General features: G+C 44.2%; 2 protein-coding genes and 1 long non-coding RNA gene across 9 annotated transcripts in view; 1 reads left to right on the forward strand and 2 right to left on the reverse strand.

Annotated features, from left to right (window-relative positions):
• LOC107652138 (zinc finger protein 420-like) overlaps nucleotides 1-19,252 on the reverse strand; it is a 181,726-nt gene that overhangs the window by 132,370 nt on the left and 30,104 nt on the right. The window lies entirely within an intron of this gene.
• LOC100617323 (zinc finger protein 420-like) overlaps nucleotides 1-19,252 on the reverse strand; it is a 53,948-nt gene that overhangs the window by 4,532 nt on the left and 30,164 nt on the right. The window contains exons 1-4 of one of the 7 annotated variants that reach the window (XM_016432822.2): nucleotides 9,628-9,817; nucleotides 8,269-8,390; nucleotides 3,982-4,108; nucleotides 2,388-2,483 (exon numbers count right to left, since the gene is read on the reverse strand). The exons of 1 other annotated variant lie outside the window; for it this stretch is intronic. In XM_016432822.2, the coding sequence (XP_016288308.1) occupies nucleotides 2,388-2,483; nucleotides 3,982-4,108; nucleotides 8,269-8,301 (256 nt within the window). In that variant the 5' untranslated portion in view covers nucleotides 8,302-8,390; nucleotides 9,628-9,817. Of the gene's footprint in view, nucleotides 1-475; nucleotides 2,315-2,387; nucleotides 2,484-3,981; nucleotides 4,678-8,268; nucleotides 8,391-9,627; nucleotides 9,818-19,252 lie in introns of those variants that run through there. 5 more of the 7 variants (XM_007490173.3, XM_016432824.2, XM_016432820.2 and 2 more) reach the window with 5 other exon arrangements.
• Nucleotides 9,774-17,962, forward strand: LOC130457869 (uncharacterized). The gene is made up of 2 exons (XR_008917116.1): nucleotides 9,774-11,836; nucleotides 12,160-17,962. It is a non-coding gene; the product is annotated as an uncharacterized LOC130457869 (long non-coding RNA).

A 19,252-nucleotide genomic window follows, 5' to 3' on the forward strand; every position in this document is an offset into this window, starting at 1 on the left:
AAAATCTGGCAGCTGAGCCCAAATCTTGTGACTGAGGGTGCTCTGTCCAAAATACTAGGCAATTTACTTTCAATCTTTTTGCTTTTATTTTTATTGACATTCAATTTTCTCTTTGTAGGTTTGACACCACTGAGTGCATGTAAACTAAATATTCCTATTATTTCATCTTCTAGCTACTCTGTAATCATTATGTAATTCCCTTCATGATTGCTTTCAACCTTATTTTTTGTTCTAGTATTAGAGATCAGATGAAGAAATTCAGGAATCTTTTTTGCATTTATATAAGATATAAAAGATTTTGTTGAGTTCCCTACTCCTTGGGAGAAGCCATTACTTTTCTTTTAATGCCTCCTTTAAATAAAATCATTCTACTAAATCCTAAATAAAAACATGTCTCATATACTAATTTGAGTCCTGGATCCCTCTGTAAGGAAATGGGCAAGAAAGTTCCTACAATTCTCTTCCTATTTCCCACCTCATATAGGCAAAACCATTTTCATGAATCTTTTTAAAAATTCCAATATAGGTGATGGTGCACTCTCATTGGACCTGAGAAACTGGCTAGGATTCTTAACCATGGGTAAGTCACAGAAATTCTGTTGGTCTCAGGCTCTTCAACTATAACATGGACATAATAATATGAAGTTAATGCCAGGGTTCCTATAAGGATAAAAAGAGATGAAATTTTTAAAGTATATCACACATACTAGGGGCCATATGCAAATGGAATTTATTTTATCATTAGAATTGGGATTATTTCATCCTTTGACTGTTTTTCTCCTTAAATTGTCATTCCTTTCACTCTGCTAGTTCCTGATTTCCCTGTTGAATAAAATGCATTTCCATTCCCCAACACACCTTTCTCCCTGGACCATCTCAGAGTGAGATTAAAGATCTGTTACTTCTTTCTAAACTATCTTCAAATCTGGATTCTAGATTGTGAGCTCCAGGACAGCCCAGGCTGGTGTTTCCCTTTGTTTGTATCTGCAGAGTTTACCTAGGTTCCTAGAACATTTCTTATTTTAATACATGTTTACTGACTGGGCCCTGGGATTATGTCAGGCCCAAACTCTACAAGGATCCTTGTCAGGACTCTCCTGGAAGGCAAATACATCCTCTGGCCTCAGCTGTGTTTCTGTCCTTCTCTTCCTTATATTTTTCAGCAGTCAAAAGTAACTCTGTTGGAACTGGAGTAGACCCAGTCCTGGAGATGTCAGAGGCTTCTCTCAAGGCTCTCATCTCCCAAAAGTGAGGTGCTGTGGTCACCTAATTGTCCAAGAATAGGACAAAGACTGGAACTGAGAGACTAGGAAAAGGCTTGGACTGATGTTGAGAACTTGGCCTCATATTCCACTGAACAAAAGTTGTACCTCTCCACAGAGCTCTCTCTTATCCTCCACTTTTCACCCAGCTCGGTTGCCTCTTTTTCCTCTCTGGCCTCAGGGTGAGAGGAAAAGGTTATTCTTCTCCAAGCTAAAGAAAATCTCTTTCCATAGTAATGAAGCCCATCCCATCCCTCATCTAAGTGCATCCATTCTTACCTTCAGAACAAACTCCCATTGTGCTTTTAGCTTCAGCCTTTCATACACTAAGGAAATAAGGACTCTCTTCTGCTGGGAAACAATAAACCATTTCTCCCCAATGATCCAACACTCTCACTTGTTGTCTTTCTCCCCACGAGATACTGTCCAACATATGTTCTCAGGTTCATGGCTAAAATACTAAACATACCCATTTGCAGTGCAATCCTGGTGATTCTCCATTATTTTCTCTACTATATTTTCCCCCAGAATCCACAGTCTGGATCTCCTGAAGCCCCAGGACACCTCCCCCATTAGACCTCTCCAGTGTTCCTTCACTGCAGAGACTTCTCCCTCAGGATTAGCTTCATTGGAGCTGGGATATAGAGGGTTTCTATAGAACTTTCAGCATTTTGCTATCTACTCTAACAGAAGGTGAGTTTCTGGAGCGCAGGGGATGTCCACTGCAGCACTTTATGTGCCCCATAACTAAACCCAGGACCCGGCACAGAGCAAGCCCTCATACATGTTTCTGGATACTAAAGAGTTCAGAGGGGATAAGCTCAACCCTTCTGGCTCCTGGAGGAGACTTTCAAATTTTCAGTCTAAAAAAATAACTTTTTAGAAGATAACAAGCAGATCTCATCAAGGGAGCTGTCAAGAAATGGAATCCAACAGCCTAATCTCACAGATGTGGAAACTGAGGCTCAAGGGTTCAGTTACTTGCTCAGGGAGCCCTTAGTAAAACCTCTGAAAAAGAACTCCATGTCGGATCATCCTGCCCCCAAATCTAGAAATGGCTTCACCATAGCACCCAGAAGCCTCTGGTCACCCTGGCTCTCCCACGCCTCTTTTGTCCTCCTTCACCTGGGTAGCAGTTCCTCAGGCCTTCTTGCTCCAGCATCCACAGGACTTCCCTCTGCTCCAAATAAGAGATCACTTCTTCTGAGGGAGCTGGAAGCCCTAGGAATTGGGAACAGTCAGGGAGGAGAATTGAGAGAAGTTCATCACTGAGTAATCTTGAGGGAAAGTTGGGGTAGTCCAGTGACTTGACTCAAGAGAATCAGTCCATGGGGTTCCTCCAGGAGTTTGCCCTCCTCCCTCTCAGTGAATATGATGTAATAGTCCAGGATAGGATGGCCTTGTTGACCTGCTGGGGGACCTTGAATGAGCAACAGCTCCTTCCCATCCCCCATTCTGTTCTGGTTCATTCTGGAAGAAACTCCTAAACTTCCAAACTACATCAGTGTTCTGAGTCAGTCTGAAGTTCCAGACACAAGGACCTTGAGGAATTGGCTTCTGTCTCATCACCTTGCATTCTCCTCCCTCTCTGACACCTCTTTGAGCTTCATGGACACTTTTCCAGGAGCTCTGTCTCCTTTCTTATGAAATTCACCAATCTTCCTTGGGCCGAATGCTATCTCCCAGCCAGTCCATTCATTCTGATAATCACAGAAGTGGGCAAAGAGGGCCTTTGGGGGCCCTAGAGGGAGATTCCACAGCATTTAGGGTGGGTATAGAAGGGGGAAAGTCACGGAACCAATCTGGAACCCTAACATTTAGTTCTGAAGCATTTTTTTTTAGAGAAAGCTAGACTGAATCCATAGTATTATTGAGTAATGAGAAGCAATACTGAACAAATATTATTGAATAAGCCCATGGGAAAAATAGCTTTTTATTGTTAATTGTCATATAGATGATGGATGGACTTCATCAAAACTGTTTACAAGTCTATAACAACCAGGAATAATTTTTCACTTAATTAGGAAGATGAAAGTGAGGAAGAAGTGCCATAATATTACAAAGAAAAAAAGCGGCAGAAGACCAGTCAAGAGCAGGTCAGTATAAACTCTTCATTCTTTTGGTGGCGGCCCACATCACCTACCTCCTGAACTATTAAGACAACCTGCTGCTGGGTCTGTCTCTTTCCCTCCCTTCTTTATTGGCTCAGCTGGCAGCTTAGGGCAATAGGAAAGAAGACTAAGAAGAAACCATCTCTCCTGGGGACATCAAGGAGCTGTGAGCTTTGAGTTTATGAGGGTTAAAGAGAAAAAGATCCCCAATAAAGGGGAAGAGGGTGGAAGGAAAACCTGCCAGAACAGTTTTCTCAGATGGGTTTGGGAGACCTAATTTCTGGTCCTAAAGACAAGAGACAGAATCAGCTCTGAGATTACTTCCCTATCTAAGATTCAACAATACACATTTGATCTCTGACTTCATGAGTACCAAAGGGAGCCCCCAACACCCCATTACACAATGTAAAGGGAGCTCCCAACATCGCATTACACCATGCAAAGTCCTTTTACAGAAGAACAAGGAAGCAGGAGAGTCCTGGCTCTGGGACTCAGCATACCAGCCCTCATCCCTTCCTCATGACTGAAAACTGCTCCCAACCCTGCCTGCTGCTGAGGGCGATATTCCCTTGGATGGCAGATTCAGGCACCAGGGAGAGGCTCCTTACCCACAGAGAGAAAGTTCCGGGCATTCTCCAGCATCACCTCCTTGTACAGCTCCTTCTGGTGAGGGGACAAGAGGGGCCACTCCTCACGAGTGAAGTCCATAGCCACATCCTGGAATGTAACCACCTCCTGGAGCAGCCCAAGAGAGAGCAGAGAGCTGAAAGTCACATCACAATGAAGACCCCATCTCTGGTCAGTTACAGGTGGAAACTGACCTACAGAGAAGGGAGGGGCCCAAAGGTCCCTCCTTTTGTCAGTGTCAGAGGCAGCACTAGAAGCTGAGCCTTTAAGAGCCCAATAGAGGCTTGAAAATAGCAACTCTAGGATGATCCGGAGGGAAGCTGAGGAGTTTTCGGTGTGTGAAGGGAAATCTCTAGGGGACCTCCAATGTAGCCTGGATCCCAGGGGTCCCCATGGTGGGATGTAGGTATCAGTCATGTGTCTGTGGCCCCTTTGCTGTGTCCCAGGGCAGTCACTATCAGTGTGAGAGGCACCAATGTACCACAGCCTGAGTCAGGAAGGGGTGAGCTGGAGGAAATATAAAAGGCAGCGAGGGAGGGAAAGGGGGCTTTTGAACCTCCCCCGGAACTGACTAGCTCTCTGGGCTGGGGGTTTCTCTCTGAGCTTTCCTGATCTCTTGAACACTGGCAAGCCCAGCCCGAGCAAGCTGAATCGAGGAGCTCTAGAAAAGCTGAGACCTCCCTCCCTCCCTCTCCGTCCTTCTCCCGCCCCCCCCCCCCCAATAAATGCTTACCAGTCAGGTAATGAGTCAACAGATCATATTTTACTTATAACACTGTGGAAGGCAGGAGAAAGGAGAGAAGGTGCTTCACAGAGCTTGGGGACTCAGGCTGCAGCTCAGGTGACCCTTCCTCAGAGAAGGCTGAGTTGATCTCAGATTATTTACTTATTCATCCTATTTATCAGTAACTGCTTTTCTCTGGGAACTGCCTGAGTCCTGCTTCTCTGCCTTCTAACTTAGCTCCACACTCAGCCAGCCTGTAACAGGGGAAGTGCAGAATCCAGCTCTTGGGCACCTCATCACTGTTCTAGCCTCATTTCAAGGCATTAACTGGCCTTGGAAGATACAGGCGAGACCCAGGGAGTCAGTTTAGTCTTTCTTCTCTCTCGACCTATCTCAGACATGTCTGGTTTGCTGCCCAGGAACTCGGGCTGGAGATCTCAGACTGCATCCCTTTGGACTGTCACTGACTCCCTTTCCTTGGCTTTTCTGGAGAGGCCCCTCATCCTAAAATGGCCGTGGCTAGAAGCTGTGTTAAATTTAACCCTCTGGGCTCCCCCTTGCTGGGGCCTCTGAATTTCTGCCTGGTTCAGACCAGGCTGGAGCAGCTATCTCTCTCTCTCTCTCTCTTTCTCTCATTTCCTTAATTTCTTCTCACTATTTATAAATAAACTACCCAAAAAGCCATTCTAATTTGAGTAATTCATTGGGATTTAGTAATTAAATTAAATATTTGGTCCAACCATAACTTTTACCTGTTACAATACTGAAGAAAAGAGATTTTCTGGAAACAACAGCCATGTCAGCCTCAGCATCTCTCCTCAGAGAGGGGAAGCTCCATACTTTAGTCCCCATAAATTTCTCTAGTGAAACATCACAGAAACTGCTTCAGATTGAACAGAATCCTTAGAGTATCAAATCAAAAAATATAATCCAGGAGAAAAAATGTAATTTCACCCCTAATGCCATGAGGAAGAGGATATCTGACAGGACTGGATAAAATCACAACAAAATTCATTGGGGAAAAACAAAAGATCAGCCATATCAAGGAAGATGAAGAAAAAAAGCCAGGATAGCTGGGGAGCAGCAGGACCAGAGCTCAGACCAGATCACAAGCCAGCCGTCATCCTAAACCTGGGGGACTGGTAGGATAAGGAGGTAAAGCAATGGGACAGGCTAAAGAAAATACCTCCTGGCAAGTGGAGAACAAGTAATTTGGGAGAAAATCCCTTCTTTGGTAAAAACTGCTAAGAAAACTTGAATGTAGCCTGGAAGGAAATAAGGCTCATACCATAAGCCTACACCACATCTATTAAACAGGATTTAAGGAAATGTGAGGTAAATATTGAAGATCACACTATAAGAAGGCAGGAGAGAAAGAGCTCAAACCCATCTCAGCTACAGGGAGATGTATTTAGAATAATCACTTATTTTCTCCCAGATTACAGATAAAAACAGCTTCATACATTCATTTTTTTTTTTTGGAGTTCCAAATAGTCTCCCGGAGTGAGCAATCTGATCTAGATTTTACCTGAACAATCATGTGAAATATTTTTCCTTTTTTAGTCATTTGTGGAAGAAAACTCAAACCAAAGAAAATTTTAAAAAAGGGAAACATATGTTGGTCTGAATTCAGAGTCCATCAGTTCTCTCTCTGGAAGCAGATGGTTTTTCTCATCACGAGTCCTTTGGGATTGTCTTACAACCCTGAACTCCTGAGAACAGCCGAGGCGTTCACAGCTTCTGACCACACAGTGTTGCTGTTACCTATAAAATGTTCTCCTGCTTTTGCTCATACTTTGCAACAGTTCATGGAAGTCTTCCCAGGATTCTCTGAAATGATGCTGCCTATTATTCCCCATAGACCAATAGGGTTACACTATAATCACACACCACAACTTGTTCAGCCATTCCCCAGGTAATGAATATCCCTCTATTTCCAATTCTCTGCTACCACAAAAAGACCTCCTATATAAATATCTTTGTATCAATAGGTTCTTTCTTTCTGTTAGGATCTCTTGGATACATGCCTAGATCAAAGGGTATGCACACTTTGAAAGCCTTTTGGGCAAAGTTCCAAATGGTCAATCAATGAATGACAATTCCACTAACTATGCATGAGTATACCAGCCTTCACAGGTCTCTGACATGATCATTTCCTTTTTCTGGCACAATGGCCAAATTGTCAGGTGTTAGAGGGTGCCTCAGAGATGTTTTACATTGCAGTTCAAGGACACAAATGCTTAGCTAAACTCAAGATAGAGGCAATTACCAAAAAAATGGAAAACTTTGATTCCTTGAAACAAAAACTTCTGCACAGAACCTTAACCTCTGTTTGCCTCAGTTTCCTTCATTGTGAGATGAGGAGAAAAAGAACATTTATCCCAAAGCATTAGTGCACAGATGGATGAAATGCACTCCAGTCTGTCTGTATCCCATTCTTTGAAACTGAGCCGGATGCCTTTCTGACAAGCCGAAGACATCACTCTCAGGACCTCCCTAAGCCTAGTTGCACAGAAAACTCCCAGGCCTTCCAGAAACTTGATCCTTTCTCTCCAGCCTGTCCAACAAAGGAAGAACTAGACCAGGGAGAAATTCTACTGAACAGAGAAGGAAGGTTCCCAGCTGCTGGCTCTGGTACAAATAGCTCTGCTCAAGAACACTCGAAACTCCTCTTCTGAGAAAAAGGCCCCATTTCTGTGTGAGGGTCCTTCCTGGGGTCTCCCCAAACTCCTCGGACTCTCTCTGGTCAGGGAACTCAGCAGCAGAAGGCCAGTGAAGGGGTCACACCTTGGAGTGCATACAAAAGCCACAGGGGAGCTCTCTAGGGCCTCCCCAGCTGCCTGATTCAGGCTGTCACTGGCAAGGACTCTCATCATTCCTACAGCAGGCTTCACTGGCTTATACTGACCTTCCAGCCCCTTCCTCTCCCCTCACACCTCCCTCGTCCTCCTCCTCTGACCAAGTGATACTGGCCTCCTGGCTGATGCTTGGCCAAGACCTTCCTGGTCGGATTCGGGGCCTCTCCAGGGGCTGTCTGTGATTCTGCAGAGAAGGTTCTCCCTCCCTCCTGCCTCTGGCCTTGGAGCTTCCTTCCAGTCCCAGCTGAATCCTCCCTTCAGGAACCAACTATCTCCCCAGAGCCCTGAGAGCTTCCCTCCCATAATGCCTGCCTCCATCCCACCTGCACAAAGCTTGTTTGGACCCGGCTGCTGAGGGGACTCCTTGGTCAGACTGGGGGGGCCTGGAGGGCAGCCGATGGCTTCTCCCTTCCTTTGTGCTGAGCAGTGACTCAAGAGGGATCAGGTAAAATCCAACAAGGGAGGCAGCGCCTGGGGGGAGCTCTTGGGGCCTGAGCTGCCCCAGGGCCCAGGAATCACTCCCAAAGCCGGGGAGAGAGCCGGGAAGGGCTGGTCCTCCTGCCTGGGATGTGGGGACAGACGTGGCCCAGCAGGAAGGAGGCAGCAGCTTCCCAGCCCTCTTGGTCAGAGCCAGGGAAGGGCCTCCCTGGCTGAGGGGGCTCCATCTGGGGCTGGAATGCACTTACCTGGTCAGCGAGTCTGTCCCTCTCCAAGGCCATCCCGGGCACTCCAGGCTCCCTGTGGAGGCAGCAAAGCAGCCCCAGTGAGTCCCCCCTGAAGCTCCTCCAGCTTTCCCAGCCTTCAGTCTCTGTCAGGGTTAAATGAGGAGTTTGGACACAATAAGGGAGAACCTTGAATCGGTTCAGGTTTACCGAGAATACAGCAGACGAGTAAATTCAGGTCAGCCCTTCAGGCCAAGGAAAGGAGCCGCCCAGCAGCTTTTCCTATGAGCAGTTTAGTGTCATTAAAGCAGAGACAGTAAAAGAATAAAGCAGAGAAATACAGGAAAATGTCCTCATGTCTACACTAGCTGCTCCCCAGCAGTCCAGGTGGGGCTCCCTTGGCCAGAGGGCAGTCCTCCCGGTGGGGAAGGCCCTCCTCCTCCCTCAGCCTCCCATCCCTGACTGCAGGGACTCCTGGGCTCTCTTCCCCTTCCTGCCAGCCTCCATTCAGCCCCTCAGGTGACTTTCCTCTGGCCCAGGCTCCTCATCAAATCCCCCAGGATGCTCTCTGGCAGTCCCAGTCCTGATGGCCCCATCCCCCTCCTCCCTGCCACCCCCTCAGCCCCGGGACACAGCAGCCTCCTGGGGGTCCATGAACACCTCCAGCTCCTGGCCAGGAGCCCCTTCTCTGGCTGTCTCCCACGTAGCGGCTCAAAGGCTCTCCCTCCCAGTCTTCCCAACTGTGCAAACTACAATCCCGCCTCCTCCAGGAAGCCCTCCTGAACTCTTCACTCTCCGCCCTGTCTTGGCTCCTTATTGCCTGAGCAGAGCTTGCATGGGCTGACTCTGAGGCTGCCCCAAGGGCGGGGGAGCAGGGGCTCGGGGGGGGGGGGGGGGGGTCCGGGGCCCAGAGGCTGGGAGGCAGGACTCCTGGGTCCTAGCATGGCTCGGTAAATCTGCACCCAGTCCTGGCCCCTTCCCAAAGGGCGTTTTAGGAGCAAAGAAGGTCCCGAAGAGGAAGCCGAAGACCTCAGCCAACCCCCGTCAGAAACCAGAGCAGCCCCGGGATACATCCAACCCCACAGGAAACTCGCAGCCTGGTTTGTCGGTCCCGCGCCGCTCCCGGCCTAGCCAGCCCCACCCCCCAGCTGCAGCGTCCCAGGACGCGAGGGGAGGGGAGGGGCTCTCGGCTTTGGGAGGTTCCAGGAGGCCCAGGCGGGAGGTGTCGGCCCCAGAGGGACTCTTAAGAGGCCGGATTCTAACTCAGCCATGTTCTCTACCGCCCGCCCTCCCCAAGGCTCCTCGTCCTCTGGCCGTTCCCCAGTCCGGCCTCCCTTTCCCCTCCAGCCCCCCCGCGGTGCCCCACCAACACGTCATAATTACCGAGGCGGGAAGCCCGCGGAGAATGAAGTCCCACAATCGGATGCTGAGAGCATTTAGAGAAATCCTTGGAAGAAAAGGAGAGAAACTGCCGGCGAGCTTCACTTCCGGCTTCCCGGAGGCCTTTGCGCAGCCTGTGTCGGCACTTGATTGCTCCGCCCCGCCCCTTGGCGCTGACGCTCCCCCTCTCCCCTCCTCCGAACCCTCCCTTCCCCAACCCCCCCCCCTCCCCCCCGTCCTCCCTTACAATTCTCCGCGCCCACTGAGGGTCGGCCCCGGCCCCGCCCCCGCTCCTCTCTGGTGGGGCTTTGGGCAGCTGGAGCCTGTGTTGGGCCGCTCAGTGTAGGGCGCTCGGGTCTCCTGGCTTTCCCCGGGCCTCCGGCGTCCCCAGTTCCCAGCTCTTCTCTCTCCTAACACAGCTCGCGGCGCTGCGCTTTCCTCGCGGTCTCGGCATTCCCGCTTTGTGCGAGGCGGGAAGGGGGCCCGAGGGCACCGCGCGGGGCATTCTGGGTAGCAGACCGATCTCCAGGTGGGCTCTGGTGCTCCGATGGGGATTTTCTCTGGCGCTGCTTCCCGAAGCCAGTCAGGAAGACGCCGGATGGAGGCCCGAAGGGGGTTCCTGGTCCGGTCCAGCCAGATCCGGGCCGTTTCCGGTGTCGGGCTCCTTTCTCCGTAGCTTGTCAAGGAAGCCCCCTTCTGCTGTGGAGGAGGATTAGAGAGCCGGAAAAGAGGCTCCTCACTGGCCGGGGGTTGCTGGGGACGAGCCGGCCTCCGTGCCGGGACAGCCAAGACCCGCAGCAGCCTCGGGAGCCTCCCGGGGAAGGTCGTGGAAGTAAAAGCCCCAAACACGAGCTTCCACTCCGGGGCTTGGCCTTTCCGACAGTCGGCTGACCCCGGAGTCTACAGGCTGGCCGGGATCTGTACTAGGCCTGCACGGTGGGTCCATGTTAGGAAACGATCAGCTTGAGGGCCCGAAGCAATAAGAGTGTAAAAACGCTGGTTCTGTTTCCATCCAGTTTTCCTAAATGGAGGGCAGAGACTCTTCTAGTCTCTTCTAGTCTCACTCTCCTCCAGCCTCCTGGCTCGCCCCCTGCTGGCTCTCAGCCATCCAAAGCAATGTGGGGAGATCACTTCCTGCCCCCCTCCCCCGCCTTTACCCAGCATCCTTTTGGGGCCAATGTTTGGAGCTCTCTCCAGGGAAGTCTAGTCACGTGGCATAAAGCTAGCAGGGAAACAGGTAAGCTCTGGAGGTTTCCTTCAGACAACAGTTATCTGCGTAGACACTTTAACAATCTTTTGTCGGCATAAAACATTTCTAGTTAGTACACTGGAAAGCACAGAAACGACTGGCGTTTCCTTGAGAAGTCGTAGCAATATCTAAAGGCCATCAAACATTTCCACTGATGGGGATAAACTAGAAGCCTTTTGATGACAGCCAGTGACAAGTTTTGCCCAAAGGAAACCCACTCAAACAACATTAGAAAGAGCAGAAAACCAGAAATGCTTGCAGCGATTTTTCTCCTAAAGGTCTCATCTATAAAACATTTCGTGAATTGAGTCACATTTGTAAAATTGCAAGTCATTTCCCAATTGCTAAAACGTCAAAGGATATGAACAGCAGTTCTCAGAAAGGAATTCAAGCTTCCTATAGCCGTGATCAATACTGTAAGTCACTATTAATTCGAAAAAGGAACAATATAAAATCTCTGAGATAGAGACTCAAACACCAGGTTTGCCGTTATTAGAGAAAAGAAAAATGACAACTGAGAAAATATGGGAAATTCTGGATATTGACACACTTAGTGGAGTTGTGAACTGATCAAACTATTCTGGAAAGCAAATTTGTACTTTGTTTAAAGCACTAAAACTTTGTATATTCTTTGACCTAGCAGTACTCCTTCTATTCCAAAGTGATCAAAGAAAAACAAATGGAGCGGTATGTACAATCATTTATAGCAACTCTTTTGTGTGGTGACAAAGAATTGGAAATTGACTTGATGCTCCTGAATTGGAGAAAGACTCAATAAATTATAAGGTTTTGATGAAATACTTGTAAAAATGGAGATTTTGAACCCTATACTTCATTCCCCAGAAGTCCTTGGTATTTCCCAGAATTTCCTATAATCTCACCTGGCCAAGATCACAATGACTATTTAACTGGCAGTAATGCCTACCACACTCTCTTCTCTTCTGTAGAAAGTATAGTGCTAAGGTAAGCCAAGCGTGGGGATTTTGAATGGGTTAATCAGCCATGGACATGTGCTTTTCTTATTGTGTATCTTTTTTATTCCTTGATTTCAAATAATCCTTAATAAACCTTTTAAAATATAGTATTTTTATTACTACAGACTAATTTAATTTTTACAGTTAATGGCAACCATTAATCAGATGGGAACGTCTCAATTTTTTTTTTTAAAGATAGCCTAGATAATTTTTTTTTAAGCCACATTTCTCCTGCCAAGGCTATTTAGCAAAGCTGATTCTGATTCAACTCTGATCATGCTGCCTGTTCCTGCCTCTATTCATCCACTCCAGACCTGCTTGACCCAGATGATTCTCCTGGTCCCTCCCCTCCCCGGCCCAGCTAGCTGATCTCCAGCCTCCAAGCCATATCTCCCCAGGCCAACCACAAGACCAAGGCTGCTGGTACCTGCTCTGTGTCTTCAGGAATCACAAATCAACTGGTAAAAACTGGGATGTTCTTTATTTAGGCAACAATTAGCCTCCACATGGCAGGGGACCTTTGGGGGGGGGGGTGAAACGAGGAGAAGAAAGAGACTTTTTCCAAACAGGAAGTATGGCATATTCTATGAGAGAACAGTGCTTTTCGTATTTCAAAGGATATTTTTGAGTGCACTGATACTTTCATTTATCTCATCTGAGATTCAGGAAAAATTTCATCTCCCTGCAACTCTATGCCATTGGGACTCCCCAAATTGAAATTCCTACAACCCACGTTCACACTTGCTGTGGGATATTTATCAGTGCTGACAAAAGGTATCTCAATGGATTAAAAAAAATTAACTTTAAAGAGACTAGAGGTTATATTTTTAAGGCATTTGAGACTCCAATGTTTTATAAAAATCTCTGTATTTTATTGCATTTTACTGATTGTAAGTTCATATATTAATGCATTCAATACTATTTTTTTACACTGAATTGTTTTAATGTACTGGGTTTTAACTACTGTTATATTCTGTGCTTTTCCCCTATAACTATACAAATATTATTGAATAAGCCACATATAAAGAATAGCCTTTTTTCTATTTTGACTTTGTAAGTTGTCACATAGAGGATAGATGGACTTCATCAAACTGGTTACAATTCTGTAATAACCTTTGGAAAATTTAATGAGCTAAATGTCTCAAATTGATTATAAGGGTTCCTTAGACATGCTTTTTAGATATTTTTTCAACAACTCTGATCATTTTGCCTGCCCCTAAAAGGAGGTAAAGTCCATTTTAGTAGCTGAAGTGAAATATAATTATAATCCTCCCACATTTATAAAACTGTGAACGGATGGGATATCACAGTCTCATGCCAAAGGAGCAGGGAAGGTAATCCCAGAGCATTTTACCCCTGGATGATTCCCCAAAGAGGAGCATCTCTCATTTATAACTATTCAGATCACTTACTTCCAACAGAATGATATCTAGATTTCTTGATGATGTTCTAGACCCAAATAAGTTTTACTTTGTTTAAAAATGTATTTGCCAAGGTTGAAAGATTTGCTACATCTGTAAAAATTGTGACAAATATCCAGGAGTTCATACTTTTTAAAATTCCATACAGCAACTTATGTGAACTATGATAGTGGGTTTGTTTTGTGAGATTTAAAATGGTTGAGGTCTTAAACTGTAGTGATTAAAATAGTGGAAGATATAAATTGTGATAGATATAAGAGAGGGTGAGTAAATTTGACCACAGAAATATGTTTCACTACAGTGTCTTGGGTTTTAAAATCAAATATAAGGTGGTTGCCAGGGAAATATTCCCAATTATTCAAATACCCAAGTCAATTGGGTTTTATAGAAATTTTAATTAACAATACAATGAGTAATCAAAGAAAGACAGAGAGTAAGAAAAGAATCAGTTTTTTTAACACTCACCACAAGGTCAGACTAAACAAGGATTTCAAATGACACCAGGCCAGCAGCATCTCAGCTGCTTTCACCAGTTCCCTCCTCCATCTGAATGTTTCAGAATCAGTCTCCTCAGAATGAGTCTCTCCAATCTGAATGTTTCAGAATGACTTTTCAGCTCTTCCCTGAGCTCTTATTTTTAAGGGCAAAATCTCCTCTGTCACCTCCCCTAAGTCCTTACATCTACCAATCACTGTAGATGTTTCTAAAGGACCGCCCATTTTTAGTCCACACCTAAGAAGGTGTGGATTTTTGAGTAATTCACACCAGGAAAGCTCTGAGTAAGTTTTCCAGTTCTTTGTTCCTTGTAAATTCACAAGTTGCTTGACCTTTATAGGTACTTAGCTTAAGAAAAGTATGGGTTTAAGTACTTTTCATTGTTCAGAAAAGAGTTTACAACTTTATTTTCCCCTAGGGCAGACCTAAGTAGGTAAAGTAGAAGTCTCACATTCCGGCTTTAAGTAGAGTTCACTGCCCAAATGGGGAATGGTCTTAATCCAATCTAATAAAGTAGGGTCTGGGAAATTTTAAGGTTTACAATCCCCCCTGATGATCATTGGGGAGACTAGTCTCCCCATTGATCATTTAACATAATCATTTTGTAGTTCTAAATGCACTTCTAACTATAGATATACACAATATTCAATTTTCTAAGAGAAATTAGAATAGTGAGAGAGGAAATACAAAAGAAAACAAAACAAAACCAATGTTTTGCTGGGCGCATTGACAGAAAGCCAAATCAGGGGCAGTCCCTTTTGGCATAAATGTGTACATTTACAATAAATGTTCAATTAAAGTTCAGTTCAATCAATCATATCCAAAGTTCATTCTTGATCTTATTGATGAAGTGTAGGTTTTCCGGTATCTTTCTGCAACAGTTCATTCTCTGGATATAAAAGCTTCAAGCTTCTTTCTTGAAGATCTTTTCTCGAACAAAATCAAAATCTTGAATTTTTATAGAAGTAGAATCTTAAACAAAAAATCAAAATTCTTGGATTTTTATAAAAATACAATCTCAAACAAAAAATTCAAAATTCAAAAATTCTTAGATTTTAAATTAAAATACAATCCCCCCTGAAGTAGGCGTTAAAAAACATCAAGTTTTAGCTCAGAATGCAATGTTCAGTTATGGGGGTGTACGAGTCAATTATCAAAAGAATAGAAAAATAATCAAAAACATAAGAAAAATTCAAAATAGGCCTCGTATAGGTCCAGTTTAAAGTAATTTCTATCCCACAAGTATATAGGAGAGAATGCAGTAATATTTCACTTAGTCATTTTTATCCAAGACTACAGGAAGTTGCCATAATATAAGAAAGAAAAGTAACTAGAATTCTATTTTGATAGGGAAATGTCATTCCCTCGCCCAAGTTTTTTGTCATTCTCAGGGATATAGGGAGCCAGCATGATAGTCAAACTTTGTACTTGTATGAGTACTTCGTAAAGAGTGTAGATACAAGGAAGTCCTACGACTTAACATATGTCAAGCTTCGCAACCTCGAGTCTCACATTAGTATTTCATATGTGCTCTTTTTTGGCACTATTCAGGTTAAGTCTGTGCTCCTTGTTTTTTATCCCTGTAAAAAATAGATTCGAATACAGGACTACAATCCCCACGAGCCTTTGCTCCACTTCCCCAGAATGCCTTGTAATCTCACCTGGGCCGAGATCGAGAAGGTATTTAAGCTGATTCAAAGGCTTTTGAGGGGCTCTCTCAACTCTTGGACTTCTGTTTTGGGACAGGTGTGGCTTTTTTTTGTAATGTAGGTGAGGTTGTGTCTAGGCCACTCTATGGCTTGGACATGTGTTTCTTATCCTGTATTTTCTGTAATCCTTAATCTTCAATAAACCTCTAAAAAATATAATACTCTTTCAGAGAGAAACTAATTTCAGATGCCGCAGTCTCCCCCGTCTCCCCTAAATTTTAATCTTTACATCCCTATTTCTGGAATCAGATACAAACATTAATCACAGTCCTATAATATTTTATCAATAAATGGCAGGTTCCCGTACTTTAAAGCTTTTAGGTATATATTGATATTATAGCAAGAATATATATTAACTTCTATTACTGCAGGAAAAAATATTAATATTAATTATGTGTACCTTCAGTACAAAAATGAGAAAAAATCAAATATTCTAATCACAAATAAAGAAAAGAAATTATAAAAATAAGGAAAAAATCAGTAATTCAATGTGTTCTCGAAAAACAGCATCCATTTGTGTATGGATTATTATCTCCAATTCATAGGATAGGTTTTAGTCAATCAGTCTCAGCAGAAGATGCTTTCTTCACATGTGAGCAGTGAATCCAAGAGTCCTTTTCTCCAATCTTTATGGATGTTGGAGTAGTTAATAATACTTGGAATAATCTTTCCCACGAAGGCTGAGTTGCTCCAGTATGCTTGAAATTCTTAATATAAACTTTATCTCCTGGATTCAGGTCATGCAGAAAAAAGTCTAGTGGTCCAGCTTGTACTGCAGCTCCAGATTCATGAAGTTCACGTAATTTGTGCTGTAACTCCTGTATATAGGAAGCAATAGTAATATCTCCCCCTAATAGTGAGGTATATGCCGGGGAGAAAGGCTTAGCTTGTATAGGCGGATGTCCAAAAAGCATCTCAACTGGTGAAATATGTAAGTCTCCTCTAGGTCTGCTTCTAAGATAAAATAGGGCCAGAGGGAGAATTTCAGGCCATTTTAAATGTGTCTCAGTGCATAATTTGCCAATCATAGTTTTAAGTTCTTTGTTCATTCTTTCCTACTATTTGGAGATGTAAACCTCAAAATTTCTTAGACTTATAAATGTTGGAAATTTCACCATTGGGAAATTTCATACTTGAAAAAATTCCTATTGATAGTGGGTCTTGACTATTGGAATGTGAATCCCATTGGCATGGGAGGTTCCTTCTCCTACCTTTTTAAGATTACTTTAGGACAGAAACCTTTTGCTGAACAATGGAAAGGACTTTGACCTATGCTTAAGCATAGAACAGGAATTTCTTTGAGTCATGATTGATTTTAGAATTGAAACAATGGAGATACTTGGAATCAATCTCCACCCTATTCAGTCCTAACAGGATTGAGTAAGGGCTGCAGCCTAGATCAAAATTTAATTATTCCAATCTCTACCCTACTCAGGTTAACAGGATTTAGAAAGGCCTGTAGCAAAGGAGCAAAGATTTAATTATTTGAAAATATGACCTTCAACAAACATGTGCAAAGCCTCTGGGCGGTCCTGGGTTAAGCTAGAGCCTCCATTGGCACAGGGAAATTGATGGACAGTGATTGGTAGATGTGAGAACTGAGGGGAGGCAACTTGGATGGTTTCCTGAAGGATTGGGGGGGTCTGAAGAGGAGAGGGAGGTTGAGGAGTTGGCAGGAGTGGTTGCGGTGTGCTCTGAGAAGCTTGCTCTGAAGGAAGCTGAAGGTGGGGGCCTCTGAGACTGTTTCTCCATTTTTGGTCACGTGAGTAATAGGGACTGATCTCCTTTCATTGCCCCAGCTATCTAAGGGCTTGGGCCTTTTGGCCCAGCCTAAACAGAAGGGGTATTTAAGCCCTATTCCCTTCTCTCCCCTTTCTCTCTCCCTCTATCTCTCTATCTCTAATTCCTTTCTTCCTCCTATTGTAATTAAACTCCATAAAAGATTGACTGCTGACTTGAGTTTTCATTTAGGAATTACATAGCGGAATTCCTTAGCGACCTTAAATTAATATATATCAGTCTTTTAAAATGATTTCCATGTCACATTGTGGCAACCACGAAGGGATTTCCATGTCACAGAGAGGAGAAAAAAAAATGAAAAAGGTTAATTAATATCAACAAAATCAATGCAATCTAAAAAGAATCATCTTCATCATATTGGGAAGTTCCTTGGGCACCCTCCTGAAGGGCACCTCTCTGAGGTTCATTAGCACCTCGAGCATGTTTTGGACGAGCACCATTTCTCATATATTGTTGTTGAGTATTATAATTTTCTTCATTTGGAGAATTGTCATTATTTTCCCAATTCCTATTTCTATAATTCTGGTTTCTAAAGTTCTTATTTCTATGTTCATTATAGTTATTTCCATAGTCATTATTATAATTTCTAGAATTTCTAGAATTCTGGTTTCTATGACCATTATCATCATTTCTATAGTTATTTCTAAAGCTATTATTAAACTGCATATTCCTTCCAATCATCTTAAGAAAGGTTCTACATTCCATCATTTTGTGGCCCTTCTTCTCACAGAAGTGGCAAGTTATTGATTTATTTGTGAATTCCCGCAAAGGGGCTATAGTCTCTCCCTTATTTTTCAATTGTCTCTTTAACATTTCAATTTCTTTTTTTAAATCTCCCACTGATGTATCATCTTCCTCAGGTCTTTTTACACGACCTTTATAAACATAGGTTGCTACTCTCCTTAGTTCATTGAGGTCCATAGAGTCCCAATTAGGACAGCTAGTTTTAAAATAGTCCTTTACCACTGAACAACAATTCTTAACAAATTGTCTACGTAGTTGTCTAATGTCTCTTTCTCAGGATAAATCAAGTTCCATATATGTATTCCCTATGTCAATAAGTCTGTCCATAAACTGGGAGGGTGTTTCATCAATATGTTGTCGGGTTTTTTCAAATTTTCACCATTTTTCAGGTCTATCAGAGCAAGCTCTCATGGCTGTCAAAAATGCTTCTCTGGTCTGGTTTAGTTTTGTGTAATCTAGTTCAACATTGGGGTTCCAATGTGGATCTCTAGTTCCCCAATGACTTCCTTTTTTACCTCGTTTTTGATTAGCCAGAGAGATGATTTTATTTCTCTCTCTCTTTGTTAATAATTCATCTAATATATTCTCATCATCCAACCAAGTGGGGTCAAAAGTTCTGAATATGTTCTCTAATTTTTTTATAATTATTATTGGTTCGTCCACAAGTGATGGCATATCTTCCTTCAATTTTTTTAAATCCTCAGGGGTAAAAGGTGTATGATGTCTTACAGATACCAAGTTTCCATTTTTATTAAAAGTAGGTACTTCCTGGTGACTTCCGGTCAAGACAGCGGCTTAGAGAAAGCAAAAGTTCAGATCTCCGGAAAACCCTTCCCGACCGATCTCAAACTATAAGCTCCTAAGGAGCCGAAATTCAAAACGATCAACAGCATAGACCCTGGGAACCCTCCTCCTGGACCTGGACCCGGATCAAAAGGTACAGCCCCACTCAAAAGCCAGAACCTGAGATCACTCGGACCTAAGGGGTAGGAGCGCAGAGTCCAAGGCTCCGGGAAGCCGCAGCCCCGCCCTGCTCAGAGAGCAGGGTCCTCGGAACAACAACCCTCAGGGCCTTCTATCCGAGTCCCAGTGAAAGTCACTGCCCTCGGAGCTCCCCTGGCAGAGAGCAAGGTCGAAACAACAGCAACCCTCAGGGCGGGCAAGACAGCCTCACGGGCTGGATCCTGCTATCCAAGTCTCAGTGAAAGTCCCTGCCCTCAGAGCTCCAGGAAGCCA

This window comes from Monodelphis domestica, chromosome 3 (assembly GCF_027887165.1).
Source record: "Monodelphis domestica isolate mMonDom1 chromosome 3, mMonDom1.pri, whole genome shotgun sequence".
Classification (NCBI taxonomy): domain Eukaryota; kingdom Metazoa; phylum Chordata; class Mammalia; order Didelphimorphia; family Didelphidae; genus Monodelphis; species Monodelphis domestica.